Source organism: Corvus cornix, chromosome 4 (assembly GCF_000738735.6).
Source record: "Corvus cornix cornix isolate S_Up_H32 chromosome 4, ASM73873v5, whole genome shotgun sequence".
Classification (NCBI taxonomy): domain Eukaryota; kingdom Metazoa; phylum Chordata; class Aves; order Passeriformes; family Corvidae; genus Corvus; species Corvus cornix.
The window spans coordinates 25251446-25275957 of NC_046334.1; the positions used below are offsets into that span (position 1 = coordinate 25251446).

General features: G+C 40.4%; 1 protein-coding gene and 1 long non-coding RNA gene across 6 annotated transcripts in view; one reads left to right on the forward strand and one right to left on the reverse strand.

The window, feature by feature from the left end:
• LOC104697315 (protocadherin-23) overlaps positions 1-24512 on the forward strand; it is a 62092-nt gene that overhangs the window by 14677 nt on the left and 22903 nt on the right. For both annotated transcript variants that reach the window (XM_039550931.1, XM_039550932.1), the window contains exons 3-11: positions 6048-6284; positions 7608-8627; positions 10001-10176; positions 10621-10720; positions 16181-16338; positions 17462-18299; positions 19200-19439; positions 23418-23552; positions 23797-24006. In XM_039550931.1, coding sequence (XP_039406865.1) covers positions 6048-6284; positions 7608-8627; positions 10001-10176; positions 10621-10720; positions 16181-16338; positions 17462-18299; positions 19200-19439; positions 23418-23552; positions 23797-24006 — 3114 coding nt within the window. The remainder of the gene's footprint in view (positions 1-6047; positions 6285-7607; positions 8628-10000; positions 10177-10620; positions 10721-16180; positions 16339-17461; positions 18300-19199; positions 19440-23417; positions 23553-23796; positions 24007-24512) is intronic.
• Positions 2906-24512, reverse strand: part of LOC104697169 — a 185049-nt gene continuing 163442 nt past the window's right edge. Inside the window, exons 10-12 of one of the 4 annotated variants that reach the window (XR_002048272.3) lie at positions 7631-7796; positions 6434-6553; positions 2906-4277 (exon numbers count right to left, since the gene is read on the reverse strand). This is a non-coding gene — a long non-coding RNA (uncharacterized LOC104697169). The remainder of the gene's footprint in view (positions 4278-6433; positions 6554-7630; positions 7797-24512) is intronic. The other 3 variants (XR_005601759.1, XR_005601760.1, XR_005601761.1) reach the window with 3 other exon arrangements.

Here is a 24512-nt window from a genome sequence, read left to right on the forward strand (position 1 = left end):
ATCATGCTAACTTTGTTTGTAGCAAACTTTGAATCATGCATTGACAGCACTCTTTAAATATTAATATTGCATATAATAATATTACCTGTAATTTAAGTTGCTGTAGAAATTTTAGATAGAGAATTTAAAATTTTGGTAGTGTTCAGAAAGCAGTTAGGCCAAGCACTTGATTCAAAAAGCCAGTAGTGTAAATATAAATACCACCTTATATTTTTAAGTCTATTCTCTAGCTCACATCTTCGAGTTGCAGACTTGTGGTTTTTTCATGGTTAGATGACACATGGGAAGGCTGAAAGAGATGAGCTTTACATGTTCTTTTACCTGCCCTGAGCATCAGGAGGCACCTGACCTTCTAAACTGGCAAACTGTAGTCTTCAGGGACACAAAAATTTGCATCCCAAATTGCAAGATTCTGTCTAAAAAGCACTTGTGTAAGAGAAAACTGAGCCTAGATGATACAAAACCATTCTAGTACTAAACTCATGCACTCTCTTGCTCAACATTAGTGGCTGATGCTCAGGTGGATATTCTGTTTGTGAATAATGGAGCTGCTGTAATTAGAAATTCATATTTTGTGTGCTGAAGAATACTTCTTAGCTCATTAAGAGCTGCTGTAACGTGTTGTATTTGAAATGGTAGTGTCATGCTTCTGGGGCAGCTGCAGTGTTAAAACTGCTTACATTAGCTTACAGGTATTGGTTTGTTATGTGCAGACTCCCAGCATGGTCAGGGTCTAATGAAGTGCTCTGGAACAGACTTTCATGTGCTAAGAAAATTCTTGTGATTTAACATAGTGTGTTTATATAGTATTGGTTGTAGACACTAAGCCATTTTATACCTATTTCTAAGAGGAAAGCTGTGAATTTAGCACAAGAATTTGCTACAGAGGGGCCAGTGTTGAAAGCATCTCCCGTGCAGGGGTATGAGACTTCCATAAAGTACAAACGTAGCTAGAAGATTGATATGAGTTCCATTAGTTATTTACTACAAAAACATTCAAACACGGAATATTTTCAAACTTGAAGAAGTCCTCTTCTTTACTGAAATGCAAACCAGCATTTGTGCCATCAAAACTAAGGTTTTTAAAGCCTTTTCATATGAGCTGAAGCTGTGTGTATTACAGCAAGTAGACTGTAAATAACAATGTCATTCCTTATTAATTCCTTCCTTCCCCTGGCAGTTATTAAACCAGCTATTCAAACAGTGTATTTGGCAGTGTTGCTATGGTTACCATCAAGAATGCAGCTTCACTATAAAAGGTGCATTTTAAGTACTGGTAAAATGCTAAAGCTGGAACCTGTATGCAGTGCTAAGATTTGAGCATAGGCAAGGAGTTGGATAAACTTCAACAGAAATGTCAAGTAGAAACACTACCATTCTTCCTTAAAACAATGCTAATTTAATGTTGATGCAAAATGTCCACCTCCTAACTGCAACCAGCTTCTGAAGGATCACCTTGTCTATGCTCATCTTGAAGTTTTTTCTGACATAAAAAGCAAAGCTGTCCATGCATCCCTGGGAGGCTGCTGTGCTAGTGTGGGTGCTCTGGGCACATCAGTGGGTCAGCTCTGACCTGCACAGTAGTGAACAGCAGGTCCAGTGGCCAGCTTTGAAGGTGAACTGGGGTGATGAACCATATGGACCTTTTGGCCATCTGCTTGTTGTCTGAGCTGTGTCAGATCACGCCAGCTGGCCCATCCTATGGCATTTGCTGAAGGAATACTGCCATCACTTAACGTTTGTTAGGGTGTTTGGTTTCAAGGGCTTAGGTAACACCATTGATAACTGTTGATTTTATTCCTCTTGCCATGTTCTAAAGTTGCTTTTTTTTATTTCATGAAAAATGATATAATACTAGAAGCCATTTAAGTACGCATACCTCTGCAATCCAGACTTTGTTACTGAAGTTAGTGCATCCTGATTTTTATCTTTGTAGCACTTGACTTGTGGAAAACATTTTGTATGCCTACAAATGGCTAAAAATATAGGGCTGATTTTGGTGTTGCTTATGGGAGAACCCTGTGCAAAACCAGATTTTTCAAAGTGTTCAGCTGGAGATGTGTATGGAAATCCTATTGAGTTAACAAGCATGATATTTTTACCATACAAAAAGTTCTTTTGGTGGGTGAATCTACTTTAGTGCTGTATGCTCTTGTAAGATTGGGACTGAATACAGGATCATGAATATAATTAAAAATGCATTTTTAAAGAATCATTATATGTGGATTCCTGTCTTCTTCCTTTAACTGTTGAGAAACAGCAGTTAACCCATTTGTGGAATAGGGTGCACCTCCACAAAAATAAGAACAGCAAAATCCCATGAGAAATGTCATCATTGCCAGAGGATGGTGGGTGTCACAGAGTCCTGTCCTTCGTTAGTGCATTTGCACTTTCTGAGCAAATAGGCACAAAGTGAAGAGCAAGGCTTCTCAGAAGTTTGTGCCCTACCATGTACAGTGAGCGAGGAAATCCAAAGCAGATGAAAGAGTTGGCAGTCATGACTTTGCCCTTCTATAGTTCTCCCTGTGCATTCAGTCCTCCAAACCATTGTAACAATTTCTGCCAGCCCATAAGCACATATTGCTCTGAAGCAAAACACCTGTAAATTCCAGCATGGCTGTGCTGAGCTAACCTGCCTTGGAGCAGAGCTGTTCCCAAACCACAGCCTGCAGTGGCAGCCGCTCACATGCATCCAGCATTGCAGGATCTGCCCGAAATCTGTATCCAGATCGTATCCAGGCAGCAGGCAGTCTGTATGTCATGCTTTTGATTTATAAGGGTTGGAATCTGCAATCATTAAGTTAGGCCATGCGGATCTAGTCAAGAAAATGAGGTTGCCAAGGTGTGAATAAGGCAGGATGTTAATGCTTCATCTGGTGTGTAATTATAGGATTGTTCACCTGTGAAGCAGAATTGATTCCAGCTCTCTCTCATGCAGAATAAGGAATTAACCAGAGGTAAAGTCTTCAAAGCACTGCAGTGATATAAATATTAATTTGAAAAATGGGAATTAAATGTTTTTAAAGGCAGCAGATAAGACTACTCATTTATATGGCGAGTCAAGCTGTAAGAAAGGTGGCACTTTTCTTAAAGTGGACCCACACTTGTGTCTGTGTGATCTCCTGCTGGGAGCTTTGGTAAAATGTTCCTTGCAGAGGAGCTGTCTCGTTTTTCCCTTTTCATTTTCAGTGCTATAGAAACCGGTTTTCATAATGGAAGAATATGTTCTGTACAGCAACCTGATTTTCTTTTAAGTTCTCTGAAGCCATGAATAACAGACTGCAAATGATTGTGGTGATAACAATAATAAGCCCCAGTCTTAATTATGGAATGGGGAGGAAAGAAAAACCATGATTCATCTTTGGCCTGTTACTTAGTGAGACATGCCTCTGTTGAGTTTCACACACTGAACCTGTGCCTTTGACAGTTCCTGCTCCTTGCAATTTCCTCTGTGTTTTTGCCTTTGCAGTGTAGTGCTCGGGCATCTCCTGCACTCTGCTGCAGCAGATGAAATGTGCCCAGCCAGCCTGCTCTGAGGTGTGCTGGTAGCTGCTTTTGACCCAGGTGGTCCAGATTGTCCATTTTGTCACAGTCTGCTGTTTTACCTAATCATATAGAAAGTGAAATCCCAGATGCTGCTTTCTTCTCCAGCTTCTGTCCCATCATGTGGTGCCATAATAGAGCCTAATGAGGCATGTTCACCAACATACAGCAGAGCCATCTCAAATGTCTGTGTAGATCATATATCAGATGAAAAGCTAATGCCCAGTCCTACAAATGCTGACAGAAACAGACTGTATACAGTTAAAAGTCGAAATGGGCTATTAAATTTCTGCATACTACAGTTTTTGAGGATGCAGGGAGCCATATGGAAATCACATACTTTTTACTTGGAATCTGCCATTGTTCCTATGGTGTCCCTGGTCCTGCAAAAGAGAGCTGAGTTGGCAAGATGTACTTGCCTATTGCCCTTTTTCCCTATGACACAGAGAAAGAATGAAGAAAGAAAACAAAATCTTTTATTAATTTTCTTTTTGCTTTCTGTAGCTGAACTGCATGGAGTGTGCTGCAATGTGTCTAGGTCAGCAGAGAAAGGCGCTTTGGTTCTGGAATATTTCTGTTCCACCAGGTCTTCAGAGCTCCTGGAGTGGAGCACTGTTTGCTCCATCCTTTGCTAAAGGATGTTCTGAAGTCTTTAGTTACTGCTCTGGAGTAAGATTTTCAGTTTGATGCTTTTCTGTGAAGTTTTTCAGTTCTCCACATACCTCTTGAAGTATCTGAAATGAGAAAAAGATCATTGTCAATAGAAAAATATCCAATTGGTCAAGTTAATAACATACAGTCCATTTGATTTATTTAAATTAATTTGACAGAAATGTTGTTAAAAATCCATGTGTATATGTTTATCCTCTGGGGAAAAAAGGTTAAACCCCTTTTTCTGTCAAGCTGCACTTGCTCAGATTACCTCAGAAAATGCCAAAAGTTTATATCCTTGAAGGACTACTTTGTTGAGCTGCTTAAGTAACCATAAAACTCAACCATCAGAAGAAAAAAAAAAACTTAAGAAGCCAAAATAAGGTTGTTTCTTAGAACTGCATCGATTGTTAGCATAGGAGCTGGATCAGCAGTGAACCCTAAATCTGTCTGTATCACAGTTGTGCTCTTAGTGTAGTTTATCACACTGGAATAAGTGTCCCTTTTTTGTTAGTGGAGAGCATTTTTCCTTGATCCTGAAGACCCTTTTAATGCATTTTAAGCATGTCAAGACACAGTTTATTATAGTGTCCTGGCAGTATATTTGGAAAGTATGCTGCATGAACATTTGAATATTTATAAGGATTTTATGCATTTTTCCATGTTTCTGCTTAAAAATGGATTATAGAAAATTAATGTTGTGGCTTCATCCTAAATTTTGAGAAGATATATTCATTGAATCATGCATTGATTCTCCTAAGACACTTTGAGCTAACTCTAGTTTTACCCTGTCTAGCCACTAAAATGTCCGACTTGAATGGCAAACATTATCCCTAATAAACTTGAGAGCCAGGAAATTAAAAAGGTAGCTCAAAGTTTAAAGGTTTGCTTTTACTGAACTGCCAGATGTTCTGTGTCTTCACCAGCCTCTACAAAAAGCTGGGTGATTTCTTAAAAATATCTGTAGGTATGTGAAAGGTTGTCCCTATTAGTTGAATCACTTGAGTTTACTGCAACTTTGCTACTTAATACACTGTGATTTTAGCATTTAGTGTATATTTAGTTAAACACACTCATTGCTAAGAAAAATTTTCCTGCATTTGGTCACCTTTCATCTTCACTTTCATGTTGAAAAACTTACTTCACAAATAGCTTATCTTGAGGAATGTACATCCAAAGTGCTGTATTTTGGGACTGAGCACTGTATTTTCTTTTCAAAGAATTAATTCATACAGTTTATATAAAATGCAGTTGTTAGCAGCTTGCAAATTCAATGGACCTTAGAATTCACTATTAAAGGGTGTTTTGACAGAAATTTGTGATCAGACAGCAGGTGATTGCTTCCCAGATACTTTCCACAGAGTCCCCTACTCCTATGATTTATATTTTGGGGCTTTGATTCCATTTGTGTGAATGTTTTATTTCAGGAGTTACTTAAGCAGAATGTCTCCACAGCCTGTTTGAAATAACTTTACCATTTGTAGAGATAAATAAATCTTTTGTTATAATACTTTTTTCCCACCCCCAATGCACCTCCAAATTACTAGAGACTAGTAGTCCTAGTAAAATTTAACATTGTTAAAGATTTAGCTGAATCTGTTTTTCTAAAATCAGAATTATGGAAACCATGTTTTGAAACAGAATTTGCTGTGTTTCAGTGGCTTTGTGAATGGTAAAGACCATATAATTTGAAAAGAACTTGGCTCTCAAAAATTGAATTGGGAGTGCTGATTTTTGTCCACGTTGTCTGACCTCCTCTTAGAGTAGCAATACGTGTTGAAGTTATTTTGACAGCCTGCTGAATTTTATCGTACATCTCTCTTAAGTGTTATTTTATTTCTGTGTACTTTCAGGAATTATTTACCTGACCTCAGCTCTTGGCCAGCTGGCACATTCTGCACTCTTCCTGACTGTTTCTGCACGGGATGGGGGTGGCCTTCCCTCTGCCAGCAATGCAGCTGTCACAGTAAACATCCTTCAGACTGTTTTGGTCCCTGCCATATTTGAGAGATCCCGGTATACCTTTTCTGTTCCAGAAGATGCACCTGAAGACAGCGTGATTGGCACCGTAAAGGCCAGAGAGCCTCCAAGTAAATTGCATTCTCAGTCAGAGATTATGTTGTATTTTTGTTGTGGCCATTAACTGGAGATAGCTGTAGGTGATTTTTTTTTCCTGTAAACTTCAATGTTATTCATTCAGTCTGTCAAGCATTAAATAGAATTTACTGTTGGTACTTACAGCAACTGGTGTAATGGCTGGTTAATCAGGATCCTCTTTAGAGCAGCTGGAGATTCATGGTACTCTCCTTGGTGGTCCATAGAGATTGGCAGTGGCCTCCATTTTCTCCCTGGTGGATTTCTGGAATTGTAAATGGGGAGATAGGAAGCATGTTGTGAAAGTTTAAGTAAGTGTGACAGGCTGGCTCATGTTTAAGTATTAGCCATGCAAGGCAAATCTCAGAGCAATACTTATAATCAGAGAGTATTCAGAAGTTTCAGAGGATCTGCGAGAAGTGCTCCTGGCCACCCATCAAAAAACCAAACCAACCAACCAACCAAACCCCCACATTGTCTCAAATTAAATGGAGAAGTCCAGATGAATGTTTGTGGGACCTTTTGAAAATATATTTAATCCATCTGGTTTTGTTATCATTTGTAAAGGGAAATGGCTTAGCTCCTGACAGTCCTTGGTCATAAAAGGCCCTGCTGAGAGCCGTACCTATTTTGCCATATGCAGAGCAGTGGGACCTGTGAGTCCACATACCAGCCTGATGATAGATGTGTAAATGTAAAGTGGTAGATGCCATGGTTTCATACAAGCTTGATTAGTCAGGTCCTCCCATTCCCTTCTTTTGGGAAGGACTGTCCTCAGGGTGGAGACAGCACCTGCAGGGTGGCCTTGGTAGTAAGCCTGAATCTTTAGACAGCTTGTGCTTTAGGTAGCATCTAACGTATAAATGTTACTACAATGGTCACCCATGAACAGTAAGTTTATTAAAATACTTTTTTTTCAGAGAACTGCCACCTGTTTCATTCCTTGCTATAGTGAATGCCTGTGTGTAGTGAAATTGCTCCCACAAGACTAATTTACAGGAGTGTTTTTTCTATATTTTAGATCAGGGAAAAACAAGAGGCTATTATATGATTTTCTCTATAGAGGTTTATAATACCAGTGTGATGAAAATCAAACAGTGCAGAAGTGGACAAACTGTATACATTCATATTTTACTGAAGGGATCCAGGGACGGGAAGAAGGAAGCGTAAAAAGCCCAAGAATGTCAAACATCTGTGTAGCTTACATTTATTCCATTGAATTGAACAGCATGCATTCTCCCCAGATGTTCTTGCCAACGTTTATGTTATCGCTTCCATATTTTATTTTTTACATTTTTTGTTGTTTTTTCCATTTCTAGATTCGTTAGAAGTGGTTTCTTACCGAATCTGCTCTGGTGATCCACATGGAAAGTTCTCCATCGACCCCCAGTTTGGCATTATCCGCACCAAGAAACAGCTTGACCACGAGGCTCAGTCTGTGGTGGTGCTCACTGTTCAGTCACAGCTGGGTAACTCCCCCGTCTACAGCAGCACTCAAGTCAACATATCTGTGACAGACATTAATGACAACCCTCCAGTATTTCTTACCAAATCTGATAAGGTAACCATCTCACATACCCAGCCTCCTGGCACTGCTGTCTACATTGCTCATGCAGAAGACAAAGACAGTGGCCTAAATGGGGCAATCAAATACAGTATTGCAAGCAAGCAGTCAAATGCTTTTAGCATTGATCCAAGTCTCGGAGTGGTAAACCTTACCAGGACAGTGTTTGGGGAAAAGCAGCAGGAATATACTCTACACATAGCAGCCGAGGACTGTGGAAGTCCTCCTCTGACTTCTTTGCTGGTCTTGACAGTGTTTGTTGAAGAGCAGACGATGGGCCCTACTTTGGTTTTTCAAAGCTTGGTGTATCAAGTAGAAATCAGTGAAGCTACCTCTCCAGGTGCCCAGATCCTTCAGGTTCAAGCCCACTCGCTTGATCCACACAGCATTACCTCCAATCTGACATATTCCTTAGAGCCTAGCACTGATTCTGTTGCATTTGGAATCAGCTCTGATACTGGCTGGATTTATCTTCGGAAACATTTGAACTACGAATGTGCACAGATGCTAAGTTTTAGAGCCTTGGTCAGTGCCTCTGAGGATGAAAACCTTAGGCAAAACGCAAGCGCATCTATAATAGTCAATGTCCTGGATGAAAATGATCATTCTCCCATGTTTATGCATGAGAGCTACTTCTTTGAAGTTGAGGAAAATCCAATTCCCAGTGGTGTGGTTGGCACTATTACAGCTGTTGACAAAGACTCCGGAAGAAATGGACAGCTTTCCTATTTCCTCTTGTCTGATGGAAAGTATTTCAAGATGAATTCCAACACAGGTAGCATTGTATGATTTGTAATCTGCCTAATATTGCTTTTGGAAAGCAGCCTTCCCTAAGGGTATGGAAGTAAAGTACAAAGCTTTCAGGAACTGCTGTGAATCTTTTGGGTTGATATATGAATATTTTAAGTCAGAGCTTCACAATTTGGGGAATGAAATAAACCCAATACATTTTCATGAAGAATGAACTAGCGCTTAGGAATTTATTTTTTCATTACTTTGTTCAGGTCACTTGGTCATAAGTTTTGGTGTTTGACTGCAACAAAGTAAAAGGAGAAGTTTTAAGTTATAGCTTCAATAGTTCATGTGAGGAATTCCTTTGCCTGTGATCAAGTAGAGTTGAAAAGTACAGATCAGCCATAACTATAAAGGTACTTACGAAGTTAGATAAAGTGATTTAAAATACTTGTGAACGCTTCTGTAGCTGACATCAAAACTGAGTTCATGTTGTACATGGCATCCCAGAAGTCAAATTGGCTGAGAGAAATTTTTCACAGCACAGGGTGTACTCTGCAGTGAATCCCAAATGCCTTGAGTAATTGGGGTTATGGCTACAGAGTATAACACCACAGGCCAGAGCATGGAGAGCCTGAAGGAAGGGAATCCTTCAAGGGACACAGGCACTGTAAATAATCCAGTTTAGCAAAATGATACATAGCAAACAAAGATCTGCTGTTTAAAATTCCTATTTCCAGATGTCCAGTCCCCATGGGGAGTGAACAGGCTTTCCCAGAATTTCTCTGTATGAATCTCAAAATAAAAGCAAGTTCCTTTGGAGTACACTTATGGAAGTTTACAGGCAAACAGAATACTAGGAGTTAACCAAGAAGATCTTAAAAAAACATGTGGTTATCTGTGTGATGGGCTTTGGTCAACCGCAAATCTCTGGCTACATTGGGTGTTGCTAAGCAGATAGGGAGAAGATCGGTCAGAGTTATTTGCTGCGTTTACTAGAATATATGGGAGACATAAGGGTTTCTGATTAATGTGCATAATTAATAAAAGCCACTTGTCAGCAGTTAAACCCCTGTGCTCGTGTATTATGTGTCCTGAAGGGTGGTAAGGGCCAGATGGATTTCTTTGGAAGGTCAGCACTTTGGTTCATACTGTTTTATCTTTGCTCTGGGGCACCCAGTGTACAGTAAAAGATGTAATACGGTACTAAAGTACATGTGCAAAACTGTGATTGACAGAATGTTTCTACGGAATGGGGCTTGTAAAGCTGATATTTTAATGTCAGTGGTCAGGTGTTAGAGGGCACGTATCATTATTTCACATTAAATTAAATGCATAATTGCACGCAGTAAAATGAGTGCTAGCATACAGTAAACGCCTAACTCCATTTCTCCCCCCCTTTTCCTTGGCCGTCAGGTGAAATCATAAACTGGGCGGCGCTGGACCGCGAGGAGCGGGCGCACCACGAGCTGCGGGTGCTGGCGACGGACGCGGGCTGGCCCCGGCGCAGCGCCACGGCCGCCGTGCGCGTCTCCGTGCGCGACCGCAACGACCACGCGCCGCGCTTCCCGCAGGGGGCGCTGCGCCGCCAGGTGCGCGGGAAGGGGGGAGCGGGCTCCGCGCAGCGCGCAGCGCCGCCCCGCGGCCGCGGCGGGAACTGCAGCGCCCACCGATCCTACCGGAGCGCGGCGCTCCCGCCGCCCCGTGCGCTGCCAGCGGGAAAGGATAACGCGCGCATGGCTGTGCTTGTGCACGCAGTGGGATGGAGCTCTTTCGGTCTCCGACCTGCGAGTCTGCCATCCTAAAGATGTGTGAGGTAGCGCTCTATGCAGACCGCGACAGAGGGTTGCTAGAACTCGGTTATTTAACCATCTCCTGAAATGCTCGTTGCACTCACTGTAAATATTACTGAAATGGAAAGCAGAGCAGCAGCTAAACTCTTGTGTTATGGCGAGGGATTTCTTTTAAGACTGACTTTATCCATATATCCATGCAATTGTGTAATGGCAAATAACTTGTAAACTGCTTGGTGACAGGTTTTGGAAGGGCAGCCATCAGGGACGCTTGTTACTACTGTCTTTGCAAAAGACTTTGATTCTGGAAACAACGGCATCATATTATATTCAATAGAACCAGGTAAGAATTTAAAGTGTTATTAATATGAAAGTAGACATTAAAATAACTGGAATTTCAGAGAAGCCATATATCATACAAGGCTTTGTGTTTATTTTGTGTCTGGTAGAATAAAAGTGCTTTTGTAAATAGGAATCAGAACCATCATGTGTCTTATGAAGTATCTAAGGAGGTGCAAGCAGATGCCTTTCTTCCCTTCACTCCCTGCCTCATCTTTCAAGGGATTTAGTTGCTTCTGTGGCTGGCCAGAAAGTGTTCAAACAGCACTCAGAAAAGATTAGGACTATGGTCTTGTTCTGCGCAGTTTAGTATTTCAGTCAGTTGTTTAACATCCTAAAGGAAAAATGATTTCCTTTTTCCCATAACCAATTGAAAATTTTCCTGCTAAAATAACAGTTTGTGACAGTCTGAGACAGGGATTAGAGGGATCAGCAGATAATCTGGGCAAACAATGAGGTCTGTGGTTTTTAGTTCAGGTTTCACCCTTTGTTTATCACTGTGTTAACCTGACATAGCCTAGCCACTTAAAAACACTTCTCTTTAGTTTTCTCCATAATTCCTGCATGTAGTAGTTCACTTCTGGGGTAAGCTGTAGGATCCAGTTTTGTTTGCAGTGAAATTAATAACCAAGCAGTCCTAAATCAGAACATGAGTGGGATGGGGGCATTAATACTGGTAAGAGACATAGATGTGATGTCTGGTTTTGCTGCATAGCACTTGCTACACGTTCATAAAAGTGAGAACTCCATCTGTAACCAGGAAGGGAAACAGGTCTGTTCCTCCTGCTTTCCTTCACTATTGGTTCAAAACAGTAAGAGCTACCAGGAACAGAACTATTTCTTTTTTGTTTGGTTTCTGTTCCATTCTACCAGTTTAATGTAATCAGTATTTTTTAAGCTTGGGATTTGTAATCTATGGTATTTGCATGTAGAGCTTACTGTTTCCTCAGAGCAAAAAAACATTATTCCCTTAATTTGGATATAAATGATTGCATATTCCAGAGGGAATTGGGCAGTGTCTTAGACTTCTGCATTATGAGTAAGAATATTTTGCACAGGAAAGACCCCCCTTGTGAAAAAGGGAATGAGTAGTGCGCAACACTTTTGTCTGAAGGGTGATGGCCAGGCAATACAGGAAGTGTTTTTCAGGGGTCTCTGCCTGTTCAGATATCTTACTATATCCCCTTCTTTCAAACAGCACATTGGATTTTCTTACTGGCTTCCCTGTAGAGCCCCAGAGGGGAGTAAGTAAGAGTTCAAATTATAAAAATTACTAGAAACACAAAATATGACTGGTCTTGCAAAAGCTGTCTCTGGAAAGAACAAAAGGATAAAAACAGCAGCAAACACTCCCCCCCTCCACCCTTCAAACGCAAAAACCACTAAAAAATCCCTCCCAGCCTTGGAACTAGATATTTTCCTGATAAACAAATCCAGAAACAGCTGAGCTTCTCTGATACTAATTTTTGTTGTTGTTAGTTGGCTCATAGCCTTTAACATCTGGTCTTCTGTTTCATGGTGAAGTTCTTGCCTGGTTTATATTTAAAATAGTATTTTCTAGTTCTAGGACATTGTTCAGTGCTTAAATATGAAGAAGAAATATGATCTGATTTACAGCCATGTTTGTTAAACAGAGAGACAGCAGGTTAATTGGAGAACTGCATGCAGAGCAGTGCTCTGTTCTGCAGTCATGGGACTGCCACAAGATGAAGAGCTGCAAGTGTCAGTGTCAGCTCTTAAGCTTGTAAATGTTGCTGGGTAATTTTTAATGTTCTTGAGATCTTAAGGAAATGTCAAGATATCAGGAATATATTAAGCTATGCAGGAATGTTATTGACAAATGCCAACAAATTACATAAGGAAAAATCTGTAAAAGAACTGTGAGGTTTACACACCAAATGAATTTTTTAGGCTACAGGGAAGTGTTTCCATCAAAATGCCCCTCCCTCTTCCTAGAAAATCAAAGCAAATCATCCTTTAAAAATGTATGTGGATGGAAGTGGGTGGTCACAGGACCCTACCTCCACTTGTGTGTTATCACTGAAAGAGTAACCTGATCCACAGGGAGGTGAATCCTAGCTGTGTGTACTATTTATTCCTTAGTGATGCTGGCAGTCAGAAAGTGATTTGCCTGGTCGTCTTTATGACTGTCAGTAGGATGTAGTATAGCATTTACAACAGAAATTAGTGTGTATTTATAGTGCATCTGGAACTACTGCTTTGTGTGTTAAGACTAGCATTGACAGAGGCTGTTACAGTTATATTTGGAGCAATTATGTGAATGTAACATTAGCACTTGAGCTCACAAGTGCCAAGAGAAGCCTAGTTACACTGCTAATGCACATGAATTGGCAAGTGCTGTACATGTGTCTTGTTCTCCAGAATGAGCAGCAAGCAGCGTGCAAGGAACGTTCCTAGACTTGCAGAGGGCTACATTTCTGCAGAAGCCCCCATCATGTTCAGGTTCTTCGGGAGCCATGGCATTGCCTTCCTCTTTTCTGTTAAGGGAAACAACTTTTCCATCATCTCAAAGGAGGAGGACATGGTCAGGGCACTAAGTATTTTAACACCTAGGAAAGAAACAGTTCTTCAGGAAATTAGGTAAAAATACATAGCTAGCTATCACTGCGTGCTGAGGTCACTACTCTCTGAGAAATCGCTAATGTTCCTTTGTGTCTGCTTTCTGTGCCATTTTGCCTGAATGCCAGTCTCTGTAAGGCCTGAATGTTCAGCCAAAGTTCACAGTAACACATTGCTTGGTGTTTCTCAGGCCACCGGGTTTTTTGGTTCTAAACTACAGTTTCTCTGATCATCTTTGAGAGCACAGAGCTGGGAGAGTGTCTGAGTTTTGGAGAACCTCATGTAAATGAAAGTCTGGCCAAGGCAGTCCAGTCCTTGTCCAGTCACTGGACAAGGCAGAGGTGAAAAATTTAATTGTAAAAGCATATGTATTTATTGGCAGGTTACTTTTGCAAGCACAAGAAGAGACTGGAGCCATTAGAGTCTAGTTATTGAGAGATTCAATTTTTTTCTGTTCCATGCTTTATCTGCTCTTTCCAGCTTCCTTATTCCTTATCCATTTCTACTATACTTTCTTCCTTTTCTCCTCAGATACAAAAGGACATATTTAGGGTGTATGATATAAGCAGCAGCTGCCTAATTCAGGTGACTTATGGAGATGATAGCTAAGGAAATGTTTCTGGAAATGCAGCAAGCATGAGCTTTTAGAGCAATGACTGGCATGCTCTATAGCGTATAGAGCTGCATAAACTTTTTTCTCAGTGTAAAAGTCTTTTCTGATTTCCAATCAAATGGCTACACTTGGAATCCATTTAAAAAATAGATTGATAAAAATACTAGAAAAATAGACATGGGGCATTTCAGTTTTGAATGTCTTTATAAAGACAGATAAAAAATGATAATGCGAAACACAAAATGAAAGTCCCAAGGGGTTTTTCTCTATACAGTGTCTCTTTCCAATATTTTCAGACTTTTTTGTTACTTTTATTGCCACCAAAATACGCACAAAACTATTTCATGTAATATTTGGATTTTAGTGTAACTGTAAGTGTAGGTTTTAGCAAAATACTGAAAATATATGCATGCATTTCACATTATGTGTTCTGTTTCTCATATCTCCTGTGACTTTTGCTTAGCTGGGATTTTGGTTCATGAAACATTATATGGAACAAAATAGCAGATTTGTGAATGTAGACATATTGTTGGGACCTACACCAGGAAAGTAAACCAAAAGCTATTACGAAAATAGTAATATAGCAGCAGCAATGTTTCAAAATTACCATGAAAAATGCAAAATTCAAGACTGTCTCATTCAATATAATTGTCTCTATATATGGGTTCCTTTTGTTGGCAAACCTTCTTTTTGTTGTTAATGTTCCAGACAGCAAGACTGAACCCAGGAGGGACTTGTGGGGAATTAGAAAGCTATAGTCACTCAAAAAATAGCAGAACAATATTGAAAAAAACTTCTATTTGTTGGTTGTGAAAACCCAATTTTCTATCTAGTCTGCTAAGTGCTTTTTTTCTTCAAATGTTACAGGTGCAACTATTTTGCAGTTGCAGATGATGTGATTGGATACAAAAGTGAACATCTACATGTGCAGTCAACTAATTTGAATGTGCACATTTGGAGAACATAAACAGCTTCATGCTCACTTAGGTGCCTATAGAAATATAGTTCTTTATGGGTGTTTTGTGTACTACATCTGCACTGAATTTATTTTTACCATAGTTGCTTACTATAATAGCAGCTGTTGTGCTGCATGACTTTATTTAACCCACTAGTGCACCTTATTAAAAATTCACATAACAGAAAGCTGTTCGCATAGTATTCTAGCAGAGAAGTACTTATAACAACTGTGATTTTCTCAGTTTCTGGTGATGTATACAAAGTAATAGCTACTTTCCCATTTTACTAAAATTTTTGAGTAATTTTTATGCCATTTCTTGAAAATGGGGGAGGTATGTGTCAGTCTCTTTTCCCAGGAGAGGTTTAGATTGGATATTAGGGAAAATTTCTTCACTTAGTGGTTTGTAAAGCATTGGAGCAGGCTGCCCAGGGAGGTGGTGGAGTCACCATCCCCTGCGGTATTTAAAAGACATGTAGACGTGGTACTTAGGGACATGGTTCAGTGAACTTGGCAGTGTTGGGTTAAGGGTTCCACTTGATGATCATAATGATCTTTTTCAACTCAAATGATTCTATAATTCTTAGTGACAAAGAGCTGTTTACTCATCTGTGGTAGAATTATTCCTTGCAACTCTCTAATAAATGTTATTTGATGTAGCTGCAAGTAATAACTTTAATTAAAAGTCACTTGTTACTGGAGTGCCACCAGTCCTTGAGGAAAGATATAACCATAATTTCCAATATTCACATGTTGCTATGCAGCAGCTTACTGTAAGATTTTAGGTACCCCCAGCTGGCTGTGGGTACAGAGCACAAGCAGGGCAGGTGGCATCACTGCAGTCACAGTGTATCATAGGGGTCAGCAGTGCTCTTTGCTGGCCCCCATAATCTGTGAGTCACAAGAACCACCTGGGTAGCTGGCAGGAGATACTTGACCCTTCATGCCAGTTTGGAGACTTAGCTCTTTCTCTGGCCCTGTCTGCCAAGGTCAGAAATAGAAGGAGCAGCCCTGGAGTATCTGTTGCCCTCCTGATGCACACACCATCGGTGTGAGTAATGTTGGTACAAAGCAGCTGCTTTAGTGCTCTCTGGTGTTTCTCTCTGTACTTCTCTGAATCCACATTAAGTGGTTTATAATCACTGTGTACTCAGTGAAAGAAGAGGTGAACCAAACAAGCTAGAGAGATCCAAGTGAGTGCAGCGGGCTCCTTTCCTCTGGGTCCTGCTCATTTTCACTGTTCATTACCATGTTTAGTTCTATGGAGGCAAGCTGTTACTGATTTGCAATAACATGTATCCATTTTTACCCCACAGAAGAGGATATAGGGTACTTCCAGATTGATGCTGTCAGTGGAGAGTTAAGAACAACCCGGCCTCTGTCACATGCTGAGAGATCAGACTACAGAATGAGGGTCACAGCCAAGGACCAGGGGATGCCTTCGCTTCAAGGACATGCTACAGTTTACATCCAGGTACTTATTTACATTGTAGAGATAGAACAATTATGTTAGATGCTTAGTTTTTTTGAAAAAAAAATTTTGGAAGAATGTAGGGAAATGAACTGAAGGAAGGAAGAAGTTAAAAATTGTAAGCACCTTGTCTTGTGGTAATTTGTTTTGGACTTTTTTCTGTTGAGGGAGGAAATGAGAGCAGACTCATTTTGATTTGTTAAGAATGCACAACAGAGTTCTGGATCATCTTGTAAATAGATGATGTTTGTGCTTTAGTAGGAGATCATTGGGAACACTGGAAAATAGGAGGAAAATATCCAGGTGGGCAGGAAGAAAAGCAAATATCAAGAGGGACTGAAAGTGGGGAAGAGAGTAGGCTTTTTTTTCTCCACTAAGTTGCTGTCTTTTCTAAAGTCTGTCTCTATAACCTCGTAGAATGATATCTCATTTCTTGGTGCTGGTTTATACCAGGCTACTCTGCATGGCAGTGAAATGCAGTGTGTGCTCACTGCACAGGCAGCCACCTGCTGTTCATCAAGCCACAGTGGGGCTGCTTTGTCCAGGCCTCCTGTGCACTCCTCTATCAGAGGCTGAATGTCACTGAGGCTGCCGTTTTCAAGTCACCCTAAAGATGGTTAATTTTGGATAGCTTGTAATAACATGCTTCAATCCAGACAAGGCAAATGCCATTCCCACAGTTAAAGAGGGTTAAAGGACTCATCTCCCTGAGCAACGGGAGAAACAGCAGGTGGTGAACTGACCATGACCCCCACTCCCTGTCTTCCTGTGCCACTGGGGGGGAGGAGGTAGAGCTGGGAAGGACAGAGGGGTGGGGGGAAGGTGTGTTTTTAAGGCCTTATTTTACTTCTCCTCATCCTGCTCTGATTTTTTTAGCAATAAGTTCATTTGATATCTCTAATTCTAGTCTGTTTTGGTTGTGATGGTATTTGCTGAGTGATCTCTCCTGGTCCTTATCTCAACTCATGAACCTTCATTGTATTTTCTCTCCCCTGTTCAGCGGTGGAGGGGAGTGAGAGAGCAGCTTTGCTGGGCGCCTGACATCCAGCCAGGGTCAACCCACTACACATTGCAATATTCATAATAACAGTGGGAAAATATTGCAGTCTTTGTGTTTTGGTTACAGGTGATCCCACTTCCCAATAGGAGATCTGGCTTCTCACAAGACTTCAAGCACTTTGTTGTACCTGAAAATTTTAAGCCTGCACAAGTGTTGGACTCTCTGAAGGTGCCTGATAACCATCTAGCACCTGACAGGAAACTGCATTTCAGTATTGCTAAAGATGACGATAATGTTCATTTTGAAATTGACAGCTTGACAGGAGACCTTTACCTTTCCAAGGAGCTTGACTATGAAACGGATTCGCACTTTCTTTTGCAAGTTATTATAAAGGATTACAATAATCCCCCACAAAATAGCACTGTCTTCCTAAGTATTGATGTAGAAGATAAGAATGATCATTCTCCATATTTTCAAGATGACTTTGTAGTGATTGGCGTAGAAGAAAATGTACCTGTTGGGACTCTGGTTTACACATTCAATGCAAAAGATGGAGATGGTGGTTTTCTGAACAGCAAAATAGAGTATTCCTTAGAAATGAGTAACATGAGTAAAAATCCATTTCTTATTCACCCTTTGTATGGCTCCTTGACCACAGCATCTCCACTAGACAGGGAGATTACTCGTTCTGTGATCTTGACAGTGTTTGCAGAAGACCAGGCAATAAATCTGACTGAGCGGAGGCTGGATTCCCTGGCTGTGAAAATTGTTATTTTAGATATCAATGACAACAGTCCCAGTTTTATGTCTTCGCCCCTTTCCTATGTCATGGAGGATGTGGAGGTAGGCTTCCTTGTACACCACATAGTTGCAAAGGATCCTGATGAGGGAAGAAATGGACAAGTTACGTATCACATTCTTTCAGGCAATGAAAACAAAGCATTTGTACTGGATAAAATCACAGGTACTGTAACTTCTCTTCTCTGGGGTTTCTTGTGTTGTGCTTCTCACAGTAACACTTGGGAGTGCATACCATCCAATACTGAAATACCACATTAGTGTGGCACTCTGCCCAGGTGACTGATTGTGTCCTCAGGGGTGATTGCCTTGGGCAGAGCACCACACAAGTGGGGCAGTACTGCACATGGTGGTCAAGCTTTGTGAGACTCAGCCCAAAAATTTTGGCATGACACTTTTGTGTAGGAGCATCTTCCAATAGCGCATTAAGGAAGGTGGGAAGAAAATGCGTGCAGTGAAATACCTCATTCTGATTTTGGCATGATGCATACTTAAAGCATGTGCACACATGTATGTCATGTTATGTACACACGAGGAAAGGCAAAGTCAAGGTTGAGGAGTCTGCATTACACTGCAGGTGGAACGTGTTCTGTGGAGGCTCAAACTGCTGATGAATTTCATTCTTCAGCCCTCTGAAATTCTCTGGTTTCTAACTATTATACTGTATTCACACAAATGCAAATATCACCCTAGTAGTTGTAATATCTTCTGGTTCTTATTCTGATTTTTGAATCCATTAGGTGATGCAGCTGACAGTGATTTGTACAGCTCCTAACTGCATAACTTAAGTGCAAAAGAAGACAAATATTTAAGTTAAATAAAGTTAAAATGTTAAGCCCAAAGTTAAATAAAAAGAAATCACTGAACTTCACTTGAATTTTCCATGAATCCCAATTTCCCTGGATGCCAAAGGCAGTATTTCTGGGCCAGGGAATTGCAGGACTGCAAAGTCCAGAAGCCTTGGATCAGTGGCACAGTGATGCTACACTGAAGCTGTGAGTGCTGGAGCAACTAGGATCCTAACCTGGACCAGAATACATTTTAAGACCCTTTTTCTTTAAATTAGGACTCTTAACTACAGCCCACCTTCTAGACCATGAGGTTCAGGAGCGCTACAGTTTGACAGTCATGGCTCTTGATGACGGCAGCCCAGCTCTCTCTGCCACACAAGTTCTAACCATCATTGTTCTTGATGTGAATGATGAGACCCCAGTATTTCTGAAGCAACTTTACAAGACTGCAGTTCATGAAAACCAAGATCCAGGGGAGTTTGTCATAAAAGTGGAGGCTGTGGACCGAGATGCAGGTAATTTGTGTCCTTTTGCTAGTAATTTACTTCTGGACCATAATAGACCAATCCTATCTTGCTGCCTTGCATGTACAGCTCTTGTGCTTTTCCCAAGGTAATGTCTGACTTCTGAGTTTCAAAATATGGGTTTTGATTTAGACTCTCAATCTTCAATCGGGGCTTGGAGGTATTCTGACTTGCACTCTTGGGTAGCTTCAGCTCTGACGGGTATATTAAATGTAAAATGTGTGCTTGTGTGACACAGCATATTGTAGCGTTCATGGGAAGAAAGCCAACGTGTTCCGGTTATAAATCAGCAAACAGTATTCAACTCAATATCTGAACATTTTCTTGCTCTCAATCAGAGTGTTTTGGATAAAGTAGTTAACTAGTCAAGAGTCCTGGTTTTGTAACAGAACTGGCAAATATGTACTCATCTTTTCTGACCAGAGAGGGGCACTGTCATCCAAGATTTTTCAGCTGGTTGCACTGTGAAGGGATTGTGAAAGCTGCTCCTCATTTTAAATAGGACTTTACATGCTAAAGAATGCTAATGCATTGCTTTTCAAAAATACACAGAATGCATTAATAGGATGTGGGTATGGTTCATCTCCTCAGTGAATCACATGTGAGGACTAAACCTGAGTCTGCTAAGCAACAGAAACTTCCCTCCAGTTCTTCAACTACCTGCTCTTTTGAACTGTCTAAAATGTATAGCATACGATGTTACAGGTAGTCCATGTGCTGGAGCAGTTATATAGGGTCTGTGTGATAAATAATAAAACCTGGAAAGAGAGGTAAATATTACAATACTGCTGTGTTTGGCCCAAAGGTAGTCTCAACTCTGTGAATGACTTCCTTTTTAATGTGGGTTCACTTTCTGGGCTTCCTTTAAAATTGTGTAAGACTGTGCTATCCTAAAAGTAGATAATGGAGCTTGTTAGCAAAATAATCTTTTGTATTTGGTAAGATTTGTAATTTTAATGTAGAGCACATACTGATTACAAAAGGCTGTTGTGAGCTCAGTAGAGGTGTTATACAGAAAAGGCATTTCCCCAAAAGTATGTAAAGTATTTAGAAATTAGGAATGGGTAGGTATCCCTGTCTGTTACGATCTTCAGAACAGCTGAGCTGCACTGCAGTCTGCCTCTGTATCTCACTCTTCCAAGTATTCTCTTTCTTTTGTGGATCACAATACTTAAAAAAGGTGATATTTGAAGAAAGGTTTGCAAGATAGAGGAGAAAACAGTGAGAATTTGCTTGAATTCTTCTCCCTTCTTTTCCATCCCTTCTAATTTTTCACATCTTGTGGGAAATACAGCAGAAAGGAAATTTCCAGAGCAGTTAGTGGGAGGGAGTTGGGGTGGCTTGGCAGGGTGGAGAGGAAGGGCATTCCAAGTGTACTGGGTGGCACAGTGTGCGCCTGCCTGTTCAGACGCTTTGGGCTGGAGCACTGTTGTGGCTGATGGCTCCTTCCTGCCATTTTTTTAAAGTGCATTTTCCAGTAACCACAGTCCTTCTGTTGGGTCTTTTTCTTGCATTTGCATGATTTGGCCCCATGTCATGGATGTGTAACTGTATTGTTTCAAATTAATATTGAAGTGATGTTCATTATGTAAGAAAAATTTGATTTATATAGGAGTCATATAAATACAATTCTACTCACTTTTCTTACATTTTTGGAACACAATTTTTAAATAAGATGACTCCTGTCATGGTGTTCTTTTTTTTTTTTTTTTTTTTTTTACATCATATATTTATTTTTACACACTCTTTAAATTGCAGTTCACATCCCAGTAATATTTGCATAGTCTCAGAGGAGGGCTTTCTCCAATCACATTTTTTTGTTCACTTCATATGTTCCCTGAGTGACCACTGGGAGGAACCAGTCATTATCAACCTTTTATTTTCCTTTCTGCTTCATTCTCTGTGACTGGAAGGGGATCTTTTTGCGGGGAAGTCACAAGTAACATTTCTGACTTTGGAATGGTTTTCTTTCACGTGAATATCCCTGAAACGTCTTGTTCAGCTACCTCCCTCCTGCACATTATGAGACCTGCACCTTCTGCATCTCTATGTTGCCTGACTTTGGGAGCCTTTTGGTAGCCCTCCATGCCCTCACCCCCCCACCCAGCTGACATCTGACAGCTCAACATCAGTAAATGCAAGTGTAAAAACTGTTAATGTTGGAAAATATGCGTGTTGGAAAAATACACATGGGAAAGCAAAGATACCAGCAGCATATTTAAGATAGGTCAGGGTTTTTTCTGGAGGTAGGTCTTTGCAGAACTGAACTAGCATTTGACAAGGTCTGCTTTTAAGCTGATGTGCACCTCTGTGGTTCAATAGTCATGTCTGGAGCCTTAGGAGAAAAATCTTAAAAGGTTAATAGGAACCATTGACTTAGAGTTATGAGACAGGGCTTACTGCCATTCATTAGACATTATTGTAAAGCCCTATGAAGATGGGACTTGAGTCTGGATTTGGGGCAGGGGGGACATTTTTTATTTCAGTTCATAATTTCAGCCCCTAAAATGTGACCAGTACTACTGAATAATTAACCAGCAGGCTGGATTGAGTGCAAATGTGCTAGCTAGCTGCTGTGCTGCGATGTGTAAATGTGTAGTCATCACGCTCCTCTCCTGGGCAGGGTGTGCAGCTTTTTCCTAATGCTTCTTTACACTCCTAGCAGCTGAATATGGGAAAGGAGGCAGTCAATGCTTGGTAAATAAATGTAATTAAGCTCTCATGTATCTGTGTCCTTTAAGAGTTAAAAGTTTTAACTTCAGCATTGTGTGAATAGCTAACTTGGATGGCATCCTTGGTTATTCAGCACTGGCTGTGTGTAATGTCCATTGTGGAATCTGCCAGAGAAGGAACTGGGTTGAAGCAGTTCAGTTGCAGGAGGCGAGGAGCTAATAGTTAGTATCGGACCTGCAGCTTCATGTCTCTTTTTTTCCATCTGGAGCATTTTGGTGATTAAGGGTAGATAAATGCAGGCAGAACTGTGAATGTCTTTTAAAATTTAGTTGAATGGTACCTAATATGGGCAGATCAGATAAATATATGTTAGTAACCTGAGACTTTGAAGACATTCACCTTGATTGTCCTCACTGATGTGGTTTTTCTTCCTTCCTCTGTAAAGCTGAAAGGATTTCTGTAACTCATTTTTCCTCCTGCTGAGTATTGTATGAATATGTCCCTCCCTTGACTTAGTTAGGTGCAAATACTTTTACAGTAGTAATTATCTTAATCAAATTTCAGTAGCACTATCAACCACTTAACAAAGCTATTCAAAGGCAAATGAAGTCAAGAATGTTAAAAACTGTTGGCTCTGTTTCTGCTCTCACATGGGTGTTTCTCCATCAACTCCAGTGCAGATTGTCCTGTGCTTGACTGCAGCAGATGAGAACAGGCAGGCAGTGTTTGACATTGAAAAGAAGTTTTTGTATGACTAGAAGTGTCACGTAATTTTTCAGGTGTGCCAACTGTCCCTACCCTATTAAAGGACTAATTTCTTGGTGGGAAAAACACCGAATGGTTGAATGAAACTTAGGAAAATTTTCAAAAAAATAAAGGGGCAAAATAGGCCAACCCTGCAGGTATAATGTAGGATGAAACTCATTGAAGGTAATAATAGAACTGTGATGGAGATGACATTATACTTTCCTTGGGAGGATGTTGAAACTAGGAGAAATATGAAAGAAATTATCTTATAACCATAATAGGTGAGAAAGTTGAGTCTCATTGCCTGTTCAGCTAAGGTGGGCAACTTTGAAAGAAAGGCTTCTAAAAACCTGTGTGGTTTTAGCCTATTTCCTAGAGAAAGATGGGAAGGCTAATATCCCTGTACTATATACAAATGGTAGGTCTGATCAAGAGCTGTATGGAATTGTAATTCAGAAAAACTTGGAGGGAGAGGAAAGAGACAAATAAGTAGACCTGAATGTGAGGAGACTTGCTGTGTTTTACTAAGACTTCCATTCTGTTTTAAAGGACTGAATTCCATGCTTCAGTATGAAATCTTACCAGGAGCTGGTTATGAGAAATTCAAGATGAACTCGAACAGTGGAGAACTCATAACAGCTGCACCACTGGACAGGGAAACCCAGGAGGTTTTCAGTATTAAAGGTAGCAGTGTGAAATATCTATGAATGCCTCTAGAGCGGGAAGTGAGAATGAGTGTGGTGTTACTATCAGAGTTACTTTTTTCATGCCTTCTGAATTAGATGCAAGTGGTAAGATTTTCCAGTACAGAAGGGCATATGCTTTTTGCATAGCATGAATAAATCTCCTACTCTGATATTATTAAGGAACATCCGTTGTTGCACCCACAACCATTGAATGAAATTTGCTTTCTTTTTATTGATCTTAGTTTTGGTTCGGGACAGTGGAACCCCGTCGCTGTCAAGCACAGTGACAGTAATCTGCACAGTGCTGGATGAAAATGATCACTCTCCCACATTTCTTCTTCCTCCCTCTGAGATCTTCATTCCAGAGAACCAAGAGCCTTCTGTTGTTTACATTATCCGGGCTATAGATATGGATGCTGGCTATAACGGAGCTCTAAGATACAAAATAATTGGTAAGTTACATTCCATCATTTTTGTTGGTATAAATCAGGGGGTAAATAAACAGCAGCATCCAAGTTTTAGACTAGTCTTGACTTTACCAGGCCTCCTGAGCTCCCATCTTGTCCACATGCTTCTTTTATGTGGAAAAGAAAAGAGATCTTTCACCCTTTTGTCAGCACTAATAAGCACTTCCCAGGCATACTTTCATTCTGCTTTCTGGATTTGAAATAGTACAGAAGAGAAAAACAAAAAAATATTAAATGCTGGAAGGAGCCATTAATCATGAAGGCATAATTTTGTCCTTTTTGTTGTAGTTGTAGAAGTCTGAATGTAAATATGCCCTCGAAAATAAGTGCTAGAATTAATTGAATTGTATTTATTTAATGCCATTTATTAAATTTTATTTCATGAGAGCTTCTTTCACCCAGCAATTAGTAATGTCATACTTAGCTTCTGTCTTGTCAAACTCTCCCTGTATCCACTATGCCAATGTACACTCCACAGCTGTTCAAAGTCT